General features: G+C 46.2%; 1 protein-coding gene across 2 annotated transcripts in view; it reads left to right on the top strand.

Moving 5' to 3' along the window:
• The window catches only part of LOC135917233 (organic cation transporter protein-like), a 104,257-nt gene that overhangs the window by 38,362 nt on the left and 50,502 nt on the right, over positions 1–15,393 (top strand). For both annotated transcript variants that reach the window (XM_065450772.2, XM_065450771.2), the window contains exon 3: positions 6,566–6,669. In XM_065450772.2, the coding sequence (XP_065306844.2) occupies positions 6,566–6,669 (104 nt within the window). The remainder of the gene's footprint in view (positions 1–6,565; positions 6,670–15,393) is intronic.

Genomic DNA, 15,393 nt, shown 5'->3' with positions numbered 1-15,393 from the left:
AATGGTTTCCGCTTCTCCACACAGAAAACAGTTACTGTTTTGTTCTCTCAGAAACGAGGGCTACACAGCGATCCAGTCCTAAAATTGAACGACACCATACTGCCGGTGAAACAAGATCATAAGTTTTTAGGAGTAACCTTTGACACCAAACTTAACTTCCTAACTCACATAAAAGCACTGAAGATTAAAGCAAATAAAGCTCTAAACATCCTTAAAATTCTGTCTCATAAGCACTGGGGTTCCGACCGAACGTGCCTTTTACGTGTCTACCGGTCTCTTGTGCGTAGCCTTTTAGACTACGGCTCCGTGGTTTACGGCTCAGCCAGACAGTCCTACATCCAACGACTTGACCTGGTACATAACCTTGGACTGCGACTGGCAAGTGGCGCCTACCGAACTTCACCTATTCCAAGTTTATACGTCGAGTGTAATGAACCCTCCTTACAGCACCGCAGAGCATTCCTCACTTTTTCCTACGTACTAAGAATTCAGTCATCACCACAACACATATGCTACAACATCCTCACACAATGCAACTCACGCCTACACTATACAAATAAACCGAACATGACCAAACCCCTTGTCCTGCGATATGAGGAATTTGTCCGGGATTATGACATTCCTTGCGAAGTCCTCGAGGTTGCCAGAAAGCCGCAGCGTTTGCCCCCATGGTACAATTTTAAACCGTTATGTGACTGGACATTGACACATTTAAAGAAGAAAGACACCCCACGCGAACACTTTACACAAGAATTCCGTGAACTTCAGGAGAAATATAAAAATAACGTGCAATATTACACTGATGGCTCCAAAACGAAAGAACATGTGGGTGTGGGGGTCATAACGGAAAATTGGGAAAAAAGTATTCGATTGCCACAACACGCCTCTGTTTTCACGGCCGAAGTTTTCGCCATATGGGTTGTTGTGAAAACAATTATCGCTGATAAACACACAAATGCAGTCATATACACAGATTCTTTAAGCACAATGAAGGCACTACATCTCAAATCTGAGTGTGAACCCCTGATTGGAGACATTTTAAACATGGTGGCTTTTAACGAATACGGGAGGTCAATTCGTTTCTGCTGGGTCCCAAGCCATGTTGGAATACCGGGTAACGAAGCAGCTGATACATATGCATTGATGGCAGCACACGAAGACATTACAAACACAACGCTCCCATACAAAGATAGCATCCGTGCAATTAGAAAAGCCTTAACGGTAAAATGGCAACGCGAATGGGACCGTTGTTCCGACAACAAGCTACATCTCACGAAACCCATAGTAGGGGAATGGAAGTCATGCTATCATCAGGAGCGGTTAATCGAAGTAGTTTTGTGCCGACTACGCATCGGGCACACACACATAACACACAATTACCTACTTAGGAAAGAAGACACACCAACATGCGAGAAATGTCAACAGCCACTAACAGTTATGCACCTATTACTCACATGTACGCAGATTGAAACACACAGACGAGCACTCTTGCACAAATTATATGAACAACACATACCGTTACACCCTGCTCTAATTTTAGGCGATGATCCACTAGTCCCATTTTGTGACGTCCGTAAATTTTTAGACGACACTGGATTTTTACATAAAATATAGATTATTAACACAGTCTTTCACTTTATAAACTGTATTTTAGAACACCTCGTGTTTGGCGCAGCATAGCCTTAGCTGCTTTTGCGCCATTAAACCCCATTTAACTAACTAACTACCAATATGGATACACAAATAATTCACTGGAACATCAGAGGTCTTCTTAGAAACCTAGATGATGTGCAGGAACTCATCCAAAAACACAATCCAAAGGTGCTGTGTTTACAGGGAACACACCTAAAATCGAAACACAAACTTTCTCCGACAGTACATAACCTATCGCAAAGATCGCGATGATGCTGTCGCATCATCAGGCGGTGTCGCCATTGTTATCCATAAGAGCATTGCGTGTCAACTTTTACAGCTACGAACGCCTCTCGAAGCAGTGGCGGTTCGAGCTGTTCTCCTAAACAAACTCATCACCATTAGCTCTCTTTACATACTCCCACATTACAAATTAACGAAACATGAATTTCAATCCTATGTAGATCAACTGCCAGAACCTTATGTTGTTCTTGGCGATTTCAATGCGCGTAGCACCTTGTAGGGAGACTCTCGCATCGATGCGCGAGGTCGTCTCGTTGAACAGTTCCTTTTTTCTTCTGGAGCGTGCCTTCTAAATAAGCAAGAACTCACATATTACTCTCTTACAAACAGATCCTTTTCGTCAATAGATCTTAGTATAGTTTCCGCGTCTTTACTGCCCGAACTCAAATGGGAAGTTACGAGCAATCCTTACGGGAGCGATCACTTACCCGTACTGCTAAGAACATCTAAAGAAAATGAATTTCCCCCACAAGCTCCTAGGTGGAAGATAGATACAGCCGACTGGGAGAAATTTCGAAATCTATCTAGCATCTCATGGGCTGATATGTCTTCTCTAGAAATCGATGCCGCTGTGGAGTATTTTACAGCGTTCATAATAGATGCCGCATCTAAATGCATATCTGAAGGAAGTGGTTTGGCATGCAGACGACGTGTCCCGTGGTGGAACGATGAATGTAGGATTGCTCGTAAGAAACGGAACAAAGCGTGGGGGTTGCTACGCGCTTCCCCCACTGCAGAGAATCTTATCAACTTTAAGAAAGTAAAATCTCAAGGCAGGAGAACCCGCAGGCAGGCCAGACGAGAAAGTTGGCAGAACTTTTTATCAAGTATTAACTCGTTTACAGATGAGGCGAAAGTCTGGAACCGCGTAAATAGAATTAGAGGGCGACCAGCATACTCCCTTTGGTAAACATACAAGGCGATACCCTACAAGACCAGGCGGACTCACTTGGGGAGCACTTTGAAAGCGTGTGAAGTGCCAACCATTACTCGCAATCCTTCCTGAAATATAAACAAATAGAAGAATGTAAGCCACTCATGAGAAAATGTCAACAGAATGAGCCTTACAACCGTCCTTTCAGGATTGCCGAATTGAGAGCTGCCCTGAGCGCATGCAAGAGCTCCGCACCAGGATCTGATAGAATCATGTACGAAATGCTGAAAAACTTACACAGTGACACACAAGTAACACTACTTACACTTTTCAACCCTATCTGGGACGCAGGGTACCTTCCGACCACATGGAAAGAAGCCATTGTGGTCCCTGTTTTAAAACAAGGCAAAGATACTTCCTCAGTGGCAAGCTACCGCCCGATAGCCCTCACAAGTTGCATGTGTAAGGCATTTGAAAAAATGATAAATCGGCGACTGATCCATTTCCTTGAACAGAACAAAATGCTTGATCCCTATCAGTGTGGCTTCCGAGAAGGGCGCTCCACAACCGACCATCTTGTACGTATTGAAGGAAATATCCGGGACGCATTTATACATAAACAGTTCTTCCTCTCGATATTTCTCGATATGGAAAAGGCGTATGACACAACGTGGCAACACGGCATCTTGCGAGACTTATCGGAAATGGGCATTCATGGTAATATGCTCAACGTAATAAAAAGCTACTTGTCCGATCGTACCATCCGGGTGAAAGTCGGCAGTGTGCTGTCACGCCCTTTTACACAAGAAACTGGTGTACCCCAGGGAGGCGTGCTCAGCTGCACACTTTTTATTGTTAAGATGATAACGCTTCGTGCTTCCTTACCACCGGCCATTTTGTATTCCGTCTATGTGGACGACATTCAAATAGGCTTCAAATCCTGTAACCTCGCAGTATGCGAGAGACAGGTACAGCATGGATTTCACAAGGTGTCAGGGTGGGCAGAGAAAAATGGTTTTAAAATCAATCCTCAAGAGGGTTCTTGCGTGCTGTTTACAAGGAAGAGAGGCCTGGTTCTGGATCCTTGCTTGGAAATGTGTGGACATCAGATACCTGTAAACAAAGAGCACAAATTTCTAGGTGTTATACTCGACAATAAAATTACTTTCGTCCCACACATTAAACATCTTAAAGAAAAGTGTCTGAAAACAATGAACCTAATGAAACTTCTATCCCAGACTATGTGGGGTAGTGACAGGAAGTGCCTAATGAATCTCTATAAGAGCCTCATCCGGTCACGATTAGATTATGGTGCCGTGGTATATAACCCTGCCGCCCCGAGCGCACTAAAGATGCTAGACCCTGTTCACCATCTAGGTATCCGCTTAGCCACGGGCGCATTCAGAACGAGCCCGATTGAAAGTTTATATACCGATTCAAATGAATGGTCTCTCCACCTACAGAGATCATACCTTAGCTTCATATATTTCCTTAAAATACGCTCCAATCCTGAACATCCATGTTTTCATAACGTTACCGATATGACGTGCGCTACACTTTTCAGCAATCGTCCCTCCATTTCTCGCTGCGTGTGAAGCAGCTTAGCGATGAAATGCACGTCCCGCTCCTCGAGCATCGCTTAATGCACCTAACCAAGCTCTTACCTCCTTGGGAATGGCTGGTTATACGATGTGACATATCCTGTATAAAAGTTACAAAGCACGCTCCTGAGGCCGAAATCAGAATGCATTTCCTAGAACTGCAGTACAAACACTCCTGCGCAGAGTACTACACAGACGCTTCGAAGTCAAATGCCGGGGTATCCTATGCAGCCGTCGGCCCATGCTTCTTGGAATCCGATGTACTGCATCCGGAAACAAGCATCTTTACAGCCGAGGCCTACGCATTACTCTCTGCTGTGAAGCATATAAGAAGATCAAAACTTCCAAAAGCAGCGATCTATACAGACTCTCTAAGCGTCGTGAAGGCCCTAATGTCACTCTAAAAACATAAAAATCCCGTATTCAATGAACTGTATTCGGTATTGTGTAAAGCGTCCTCATCCAACCAGAACATCATAATATGCTGGGTACCTGGCCATAGAGGTATCGAGGGTAATGTACTGGCTGATAAAATGGCCACATCACTCACATCACTAAACACTTCTTCTGCAGCTGCTGTCCCGGTCACAGATCTGAAGCCTTTCTTGCGTAAGAAACTGCGACAACACTGGCAACGTATGTGGAACGCAGAAATAAACAATAAATTGCACGTTATAAAGCCACAGCTAGGTTTTTGGCCCTTACCATCAAAATCACGGCGAACAGATGTCCTATTCTGCCGCCTCAGAATAGGGCACACATTTGGTACACACCAAATCTTCTTACTGGAAACGAACCGCCAACCTGTGGTCGATGTGATGAGAGGCTGACCGTCCTCCACGTCCTCTTGGAGTGTCGCGAAGCCGAACCTGAACGAAAGAAGCATTTTCCTCTTGCATATCGTCATTGCATAGCTCTTCACCCAGCTATGTTTCTTGGTAAGGAACCGCTTTTTAATACCAAGGCAGTCCTCGACTTCTTAAAGGATGTAGTTCTACACGTTATAAGCCCAATAAATTCGTAGAGCATCCTTGCTCCAGAGGATGCCGCTGCGATAATTGTTCCGAATAGCACATGCCTCCAGGCCCTTGTGTTTTTCAAGGGCCCTAAGGAGGCAGTAGTGCTCTAGCTAATCTACTATATTTTACCTATCGTATCATTCTTTTTAAATGCATCTAAACGTTCATAGTACAACTCATACTCATCGCCATAATTTTATTATACAGATTTTACGCACTTTAGTGCGTATATTTTAAGGCCCCTTTACAGCCACGTCACACCAACCTCATAGTAATCATAAGTACATTGCAAACCCATTAGCACAGACATGGCGCTCTTTGGCCATACTTGGCCCTTGTGCCAAAAAAACCTCATACATCATCATCATCAACGGCGCTTGGTAAAGTCCCAAATAGGTAACTGTGTCAGTGGAAAGCAAGCAATGCAAACTGATATGGCACTCACCCGATTGAGTCACTCGTAGCTTCTCAGTGGAAATGAACCGCCAAGCTGCACCAAGATCGTGCAAATGCTCATGTCCTAGAACAATGCAATGACGTAAAAACTCACAGAATGAAACATTTTCCTCCGATATGAAGGAGCGTATTCCACTGCATCCTGCGCTGTTCATTGGAAGAGAGCCAATTGTCCCTAGTGTCACTGAACCTGCTTCGACAGGTGCATGACTATTGTGAGCCCAAGCGACAACTGCAATCCTTGCATAAATAGACTGCAATTTAGACTATCCCATGAACATTCACAGGCACTGTTCTGATCTTGTTTATCTGCATTCACTGTCAACTCTTCAACATTTAACGCCTTACTGTGTGCACGCTCATATTTTATTGCATGGTTTCAAGGATTTTGCGGTAACTTTAGGCTCATTTACGGCCATGCTACATGCAACATCCTACATAGCACTATCTCACAGCATTAGGAACATTGTTCTGGCAATCTATGGCTACAATTGGACTTTGTGCCATTAGAGAAAACAATACATCATCATCAAAGCACTTATCGCGCGGCATCTTGACAAACAGATGCGTCACGGCGCTGTACATGCTTCAAATACAGCCATAAATGTATTTTTGGGGACATGAAGGAACTCCTCCTCAAACCGCTATTTGTTGTTAAACGGCGCGCTCTTCTTTTGCAGTGGAACATGGTGTGCAGCAACAGGTGGATGGTTTCTTCTTCCCAGAGCATCTACCTCGCTGGCATGGTCGTCGGAACAGTCGCTGCGTCCCACATTTCCGACTGGTGAGCACTAAATATTCATTCTAAGGTAGCCCATCCTGTACGATCAACAGTGTCGCCTCTAGCGACATTACCTCAGTCGTTGAACTTTGTAAAAGAAATTTTATCTCGAATCGTTTTGCTTAGTAACATAGCTGCGGACTCCATACCTGCTCTGTGGCGCCAGAATTATGTAAACACGCAACCAATGATTAATTATATCCTCTTTAATTCGGCCACTTCCAAACGCGCATCAAAGCGCGTGTTATGGGTTATTACTGTCCCATTATTGTGATTCTGTTACACAATTTAAACCCGCCGTGGTTGCTCTGTGGCTATGATGTTGGACTGCTGAGCACAAGGTCGCGGGATCGAATCCCGGCCATGGCGACCGCATTTCGATGGAGGCGAAATGCGAAAACACCCGTGTATTTAGATTTAGGTGCACGTTAAAGAACCCCAGGTGGTCGAAATTTCCGGAGTCCTCCACTACGGCGTGCTCATAATCAGAAAGTGGTTTTGGCACGTAAAACCCCATAATTTAATTTTCATTTACACAATTTAAGATGCCTGTTCGCGATATTACTTCCGCTTTCTGATCATTTTTTGGATATTATAATGTATAAAGCCCTTGCTTTCTTTCTTCTTTTTCTTTTCATTCTCACTGCATTTGAGCAAATGTATGGGTGGAGGGACTTAGTCAGGCAGAGTTCATGTCCCTTTAGTCCTTTCAACCCTGATAATGTATGTCTGAATAAAGTGAAACTGACACTGAAAGCATCGCGGCTTCCTGACATAGTCTTTTGAACAGCATGAAAATCGGAAGTAGTCGCCACGGGGTACCACACACCATTGATGCACTGGTCGGTGTGCCTGGCCGCTCAGTTGAAGTTGTCCCAAGCCACGCAGTGTTTGTGTTGACATAACCTGTGCGCGTTTCCCGACCATGCATCCGTCTACATTTATCCATTAATCGAGTAAATGTATCCCACTAAGCGAGTAATCTTCATCGATGTCCACCTTTCCTTTAATCGACCTAATCTATCAGGACTGTTCGAGCAGCCGTTCTCCACAGTTGGACAACAGTGGCGCAAAAGTTTTGAAATCGTGCTGGAATGGTGGCGCACAAGGAATGACTGTGCTGCTGGGATAGGGCGACTGCCGACTGTTTGTCCCGAGTCCCTCGTGACGCCGAGCCGAGCGCTTTCCCTCTTTTCCCCCACACCGCGCACGCCACCGCGCCGCCCGAAGCCGGAGGCTTGCAATGCCCTCGCGGCTCAAGACATATTCTAGCGACCCCGTCGTTGATCGTCTTGCCACTCCCACTCCACTAAAGACGCGGCACAGTATGCGCGCTAGTTTGGAGCATGTATTTGACATAGCGATAGAGTTCATGTCGATTGCGGCAAATCTATAGCGTTCGAGCATCGATGCCCGCATGCTGGTGTGCGGCCATTCAGTGATGGTGTCGGTTTCACATAAGTGTCCCAGGCACTTGACATTGCTTCGCTCTGCAGAAAACATCATGTGGTTTAAAATGTTAAAACAGGAATTTTCTTTTCCACTGTGTATATTGTAATTTCTTGAATATTTCAGTGGCAGTACACCTTCAATATTGTCATTTTTCTTATTTCGTGTTTAACTGTACCGTCAGTGTATTCACCAGTTCCATGTATCTTATATAATTCTGCACTAAGTGCCATTTTATATTGTTACGAAGAGTTGCGAATAAATGGTTTTATTTACAGGAGATGGACGATGATCGTAGCGTGATCGTAGCAAAGTCCGGCCTCTCAAACTCCTCGTTCTCTTCGTCTTCTCTTCTTTCTTCTTGTACCCGCTTTTCGTATCCGTTACGTTACTCCGCAAGCAGATGAAGCCTGTGGGGTGAGTCAGAATGGACAAGCAGGGTAGAAAGGCTTCAGGCGAGCAATATGAGTCACCTATGTTCTTGTTGATCGCCGACCATTAACCAGGAGGCGAGCTATGACGTAGGTGAGTTCAGTCAGGCAGTCCACAACTACAAATATGCCTGAATATTGTGACAAGAACATTTGGCACAATCCACGCTTGTGTTGCGGTGTCCAAAGAAGGATCAAGTAACCTTTTTCGATTAATACTTGTACGTGACGGCCGTCGTATCGCTCTTTTGAACGACTTTGCGAGGCCACAGTACGAAGACGAGCTATTCGACCGGCTTCTTCGATGAGACAAACAGATGCGTTGAAGTCTAGGTTGAAGATGCGATGAAATCTTCGATACAGAATCGTCACTGTGCAGAGCGAAGGGTAAGGAAATGTCCAGAGGGCTTCGCGGTAACCTTGCATAGAGGAGATAAAATGAACTATTGTTCGTGGTTTCGTGTTTCGCCGTGTTGTGCCGTGTTGTATGCGTAAGTGATCAAGAGCAGCATGTCGTCCTAGTTGTTATGATTGGAGGAGGCGTACATGGCAAGCATGTTGGCCAGTGTTCTGTTTGTCCTTTCAACGAGGCCATTGGTCTGTGGATGATACGGTGTGGAATGACGGAACTGTGAAGTGCACAAACGAAGTAACTCTTCAATGGCATCAGCAGTGAACTGGAGACCACGGTCGCTGATGATGACACGTGGTGGGCGATGACGAAGGAGAGAGAGAGGGGGCTCTTTATTAGAAGAACAGAGAATTTTGCCGGCGCGTATATAACCGCTGGCATGCTACTCTGTATAGGGATGGGGAATGGGATTAAAAGATTCCAGAAAAGAGTGGGAGAAAAAAAAGGATAAAAATAAATATGAAATGTCCTAGTGGACCTGATACTAATTTTTACACGTGACATGGCGGGTAAATTTAGGCTTTTGTATAGGAAGGATGCAATTTTTAAAGTTTTCCTATTCGACCAATTTCTGTCAGGTATTTGAACAATGAATCAAAACCCGTCGCTGTTTTGAAGGGCCGGGCATTGGACCTAAGATGTTCGCTAACGTTAACGGTTCGTGGCGAATCATGTCCATTTGGTGCTCAAAAAATTGTCTCTCGTCGCGGTACGCGGGGCATTCTAGTAATATGTGCTCAATTGTCTCTAAGTTGCGACAGTTAACACAGTATGGGTTAGTGTTAAGTCCTATGCGGTACAGATAATTTTTCGTATATGCCACGTTCAGTCGAAGACGATGGTACAATGTCTCTAAGTGTCGAGGAAGTGGTCGTGGAATTTTCGGTATCATTTCTGGGTCAATGTAACGTAGGAAGTTGTCTTGGTGAAGCGGCAGATTGAAGATGCGGTCTTTTTCTTGATAGGCATATTTTTTTGCCATGGTTGAAGCGTCGGCTTTTGTAAGATATGTTCTTCTGAACTTGCGGTATTGGAGTCCATTTCTGGCAGCTTCGTCCGCTCTTTCATTTCCCGAAATGCCGGCATGGCCAGGTATCCACTGGAACTTTATGCATTGCCCAGCAATCTTAGCCCTGTGGGGAAGATAAGCAATGTCTAATGCTGTTGGTTGATTATTGCAACTCTTGTGCCGGTTCCACATACTTTGTAGGGCTGCTTTTGAGTCTGTGAATATCACCCATGTCTTTGGCGGCTGCTGTCGAAGTATATGCACAAGGGCCTCCTTAATGCCATATAGCTCCGCTGAAGTAGATGATGTCGCTCGCTCAAGACGAAACGAGAATCGTTGTCCTGTAGAGGCAACAAAAAGTCCGCATGATGAACGATGTGGAGTTGTAGAGCCATCTGTGAAAATGTGCGTTGCGGCTGCGTATTCTTTGTGCAAATATTCTAAAGCTATCTGATAAGTCGCTGCTTGAGGTATTTTCTTTTTCGCACTGATTCCAGGTATGTATGGCACGATTTCCAGTGGGGACAGTGTCCATGGTGAAATGTTTCGCGGCATAATTTGTGACGCCTGAGCAGGAATCGAAATAGATATGCTTCCGACGGCCTGCCCAAAGCTAGATGTAGCACGGGTTCTGGAAATATCCTTTAAAAAGTCAGTCTTTGTATGAATGACGTGGCGGAGGTGTATCCGAAGTGTCTCCTGCGAACATAGCACTTCCAGAGGCAGGCATCCAGCTTCTGCTACAGTCCCTGAGCGGGACGACCCCTTCGGAAGGCCAAGACATACGCGAAGGCAGTTGTTTCGTGCTGCCTCGAGTTTTCTCTTGCTTGTAGAAGATATTTTGTGCAGGATCGGGAGGTAATATCGTAGTGTTCCATCGACGTAGGCCTTATGGAGGAGCACCATTGATCGACAGGTGCTGCCCCACTGTGATCCGGCTAGAAATCGGAATACGTGCGACGCCGAGGAAATCTTCTCACTCAGTTTTTTCACTTGGGGCGACCATGTGAGGTTCCTGTCGATCGTCACTCCAAGAAACCTTTGCGTCTTGACGTATGGAAGGGCGCGACCACCCAACACTAGTGGGTATTTTTCCACACATCTCCGCGTGAAAGCCATGGCAACGCTTTTGTCGGGGGACAATTTCAGACCCCTTGGATTTAGGTAGGCCGATATATTTGCTAGCGCTCTCTGGAGGCGTTGTTGGGTGGTACTGCGGGAACGCGCCGCACTCCAAATGCATATTTCGTCCGCATACAGTGTGATTTTGACGCCAGGGGGCAGGTTTCTTTTCAGATGGATGAGGACTAAATTAAATAATACCGGGCTTAACACAGCTCCTTGTGGCACTCCCTTCTCGACGGCATAAAGCGCCGTGGGGCCATCCGGGGTACACATGAAAAGTTGGCGTCCTTGAAGATAGTCTGCAATCCATGTGTAGAGCCGTCCTCCAAGACCAAGGGTTTCCAAAGCGTCAAGTATTGCTGTATGTTCGACCGAATCATATGCTGCCTTAATGTCTAAAAATAATGCAGTAGGTATGTTGCCAGAGACCAATTCCTCTTCAATTGATGAGACCAAGGCAATGACATTATCAATTGCGGATCTATTTTGCCGGAAGCCATTCAGTCAACCTTTCGACGTGACCAGATTGGAAAACTTGTTGACAAACACTCAGTCTCCACATATTATTTGTGGCGATTTCAACGCACATAACGAGATCTGGGGCAGTTGACATACATGTGCTCGAGGTGCCAAGCTGGCGAAGCTTTTTGCTAAATACAATATATAGCCCTTGAACGATGGCAGCATAACATACCTGAAAAATCCGATGACTGTTAGCTGCATTGACGTCACATTCGTATCAAGTCAAGTGGCCCCTATGTTCGGATGGTGTACAGATTTCGAGACTCGAGGTAGTGATCACTACCCGATCCTAATCTCTGCCCTTCATTTTCGGACGTCGCCCAGAAAAGTGAAACTGAAGTCGGTAGACTGGGAAGCTTACACAGCAGCCGTAGACAAAGGAATCACAGCCTCGACTACGAATACAGAAATAATACCGACAATAGCTCATTGCCTCAAACAAAGTACCCGCTCTGCCACTAAGCATTGTAATGTACCAACAAACGACGAGGAATTTGAAAGGTTATGTGCAATTCGAAGGCGTGCCGAAAGGAAGGCTCTACGTACTAAGAATATCGAAGACCTCAGAACTTGTCGATGGGCACAAAGACATATACGACGTTACCTCACCAAGCTGGACCGAAAAAGGTGGAGGGACTTTTGTGCGACACTGGACATACGACAACCACTGAGCAAAATCTGGCGAGTCGTCAGAGGCATTCGCAAAGAGCCGCAACAGCTTTATCCTTTTATCGCCCTCTCATTACATGAGCGCGCATCCCTGAAAGAGGTGGCAGAGCAGTACTGCAGGCTCCTTTCCAACGGGGCACAACCTTTGCGGCAAATTGCAAGTCGTCAGCCTAGTCCACCTCGAGCTACCCTTCCTGACTTCGAATTACCATTCACCATCGAAGAGCTCACGGCAGCAATCAGCGACGTAAACAAGCGATCATCACCTGGCCATGACGGCGTGAGTTATGAAGCACTCGCAAATCTATGTCACACATCTCGCCTACGCCTTCTGGAGTACTACAACGCCTCATGGATAACTGGGGAGGTTCCTACGGAATGGAAGCTTGCGAAAGTCATTCCTATATTGAAACCATCGAAGCAGCCAACAAATTACGCCTCCTTCAGACCCATATCTCTGCTTAGCTGCGTAGGGAAGCTATTCGAAAAAATGATCTACAAAGGACTAAATTGGTTCCTGGAAACTGCAAAAGTTTACCCGGAGGAAATGACGAAGGACCACGAAACGCAGCGGGAAGATCGCCACGTAAGTAGCAGTGGAAGACGGTATGGCTGCAGTTTTTGCATACCGTGTAAGATGATCTACGCAGACAATTATCCAAGGTTTTTTTTTGTTAGATAACGGGAATGGACCCAAAATGTCAAAGCCTACTTGCTCGAACGGCGTACTGGGCGGTGTCAATGGCCGAAGCGGACCCGGGGCTACGGTGGTCGGTCGCTTGTGACGTTGGCACGTTTCACAACTAGCGGCATAGCGCTTGGCTGATTCGTACATCTTGGGCCAGTAAAAGCGCTGCTGCGTGCGGTGTAGCGTACGTACGAAGCTGAAATGGCCGGATGTCACATCGTCATGCATGGCGCCTAGAACGCCGGAGCGGAGACTCTCGGGAACAACAAGCAGAAAACGAGCGCCATGCGCGGAGTAATTAGTTTTGTAGAGCAATTTATTACAGGCAGTAAAGCGACCGCTGCCTTGAGAGGTACGGCCGGCGACAGCAAGCGGATCCAGGGTAAGACCATTCCGTTGTTCTCGCTGAAAGTCTGCCGCGTCAGGGAACGTGAAAGTAACAGGAGCGAGACAGTCGTCAAAATTCTCAGCATCGCAGCCGGTAGTCGCAAAAGGAATCCTAGAGAGGCAGTCTGCGTCGGCGTGATGATGGCCACTCTTGTAAGATACCACAAAGTCGTTTTCCTGGAGGCGCAGCGCCCAACGGGCGAGGCGACCAGAGGGATCACGCAAACCGACCAGCCAGCATAAAGAATGATGGTCGGTGATAATCTTGAATGGTCTACCGTAAAGATAACACCGAAATTTCTGTATGGCGAAAACAGCTGTCATGCATTCCTGTTCCGTAACCGTATAATTGCGTTTAGATTTGCTCCGGCAACGGCTGCCATATGCAACAATATGTTCTGCGCCACTGTGACGTTGTATAAGCACCGCTCCTATCCCAATTCCACTAATATCAGTGTGAACTTCAGTCGGGCAAGATGGATTGAAGTGACGCACGAGGGATGCCGACGTTAGTATAAACTTCAGTTGAGAGAATGGTGCCTCACACTCTGTGTCCAATTGAAGGACGCATTTTGTCGCAAAATACTTGTCAACGGGTAAACGATGTAGGAAAACCGGGGAACAAAACGACGAAAATACGAACATAGGCCAATGAATGAGCAAAGATCTCGTGCTGACTGCGGTGGCTTGAAGGAGCTCACCGCTTCAATCTTACGAGGATCGGGTCTGACGCCATCCTTGTCGACTAAGCTTCCTAAGACCAGTGTTTGACGTTCGCCAAACCAACATTTTTTTACTTTAGAACCAGTCCAGCTTTCTCAATGCAGTGGAGAACAAGGCTGAGGCATTCGTTATGTTCTTGAAACGTGGCGCCAAAGATTACAACATCATCGAAGTAACATGCGTATCTCCCACTTTAGGACACGTAGTGCTGTGTCCATGAATCTTTCGAAGGTGGTAGGAGCATTGCAAAGGCCAAAAGGCATAACATTAAATTCGAATAGGCCATCTGGAGTCAGGAAAGCGGTCTGTTGCTTGTCGGCAGGGTCCCTAGGTATTTGCCAATACACCTATCTCAAGTAAGAAACAGCGTGTAAGCAATCAACGACGTCATCGATTCGCGGTTCTGGATAGACATCCTTCTTCGTCACTGCATTTATATGTCTGTAATCCACGCAGAATCTCCAGGAGCCATCTTTCTTTTCGGACCAGGATTACTGGGGCTGCCCATGGACTAGACGAATCTTGAACGACACCTTTGTTCATCATGTCCTTGACTTGCTCTGCAATAACTTCGCGCTCGTAAGATGACACTCGGTAGGGCTTCTGGCGAATAAGATGTGCTGAGCCGGTATCTATTCTGTGACGAGCGCGGGAGCACGGTAAATGAAGGGGTGCATCTCCATGCGTGAAGTCGAATGAAGCCCCATGCCTGGCAAGGACTTGTACCGGTGCTTGCCGTTCCGATGTACAGAGTCTTGCTAATCATGCCAAGCATTAGCTCTTCAGAATGGCGATTATCGCTGTAGAGACGTCCGCAGTTAGTGCCGCTATTGAGCTACATGCTGCTTCATCCAAGAGAGCGATCTTCACACCGCGAGGAAGGACAACCGGCGTGGCGAAACAGTTCAGCGCCCACAATGTGGCGACTCCTTTCGCCATGCACATGACAGAGCAGGGCACAAGCATATTTTTAGCACAGTTTATGCGGAGAGGCCTAACTACAAGGTCAACACAATCAGCGTCAACAGTAGTTGCAGAAACACGAACGGGCGTCAGGCACCACGATGATGCAATCACTTGATCAAGAACGACTGAGTGTATCTGTGTCCCTGTCTTCGCCACGCGAGCTTTGTTCGGAATGTGCTGATATAGATAACTTGTTCAGTGATATTTCGCCACAACCACAGTCTACGGAAGCGCCGCATTGCTCAATAACATCGATATCAAGAATAACATCGTGCGAACAACGAGAAAGTGCAAGGAATTCCGAAACAAACCCTTTCCCAGCCAAGAAAACACTCACAGCACAAAC

Source organism: Dermacentor albipictus, chromosome 7 (assembly GCF_038994185.2).
Source record: "Dermacentor albipictus isolate Rhodes 1998 colony chromosome 7, USDA_Dalb.pri_finalv2, whole genome shotgun sequence".
Lineage (NCBI taxonomy): Eukaryota > Metazoa > Arthropoda > Arachnida > Ixodida > Ixodidae > Dermacentor > Dermacentor albipictus.
Note: the sequence above shows the minus strand (reverse complement) of the source record. Positions and strands in the feature narration are given on the sequence as shown.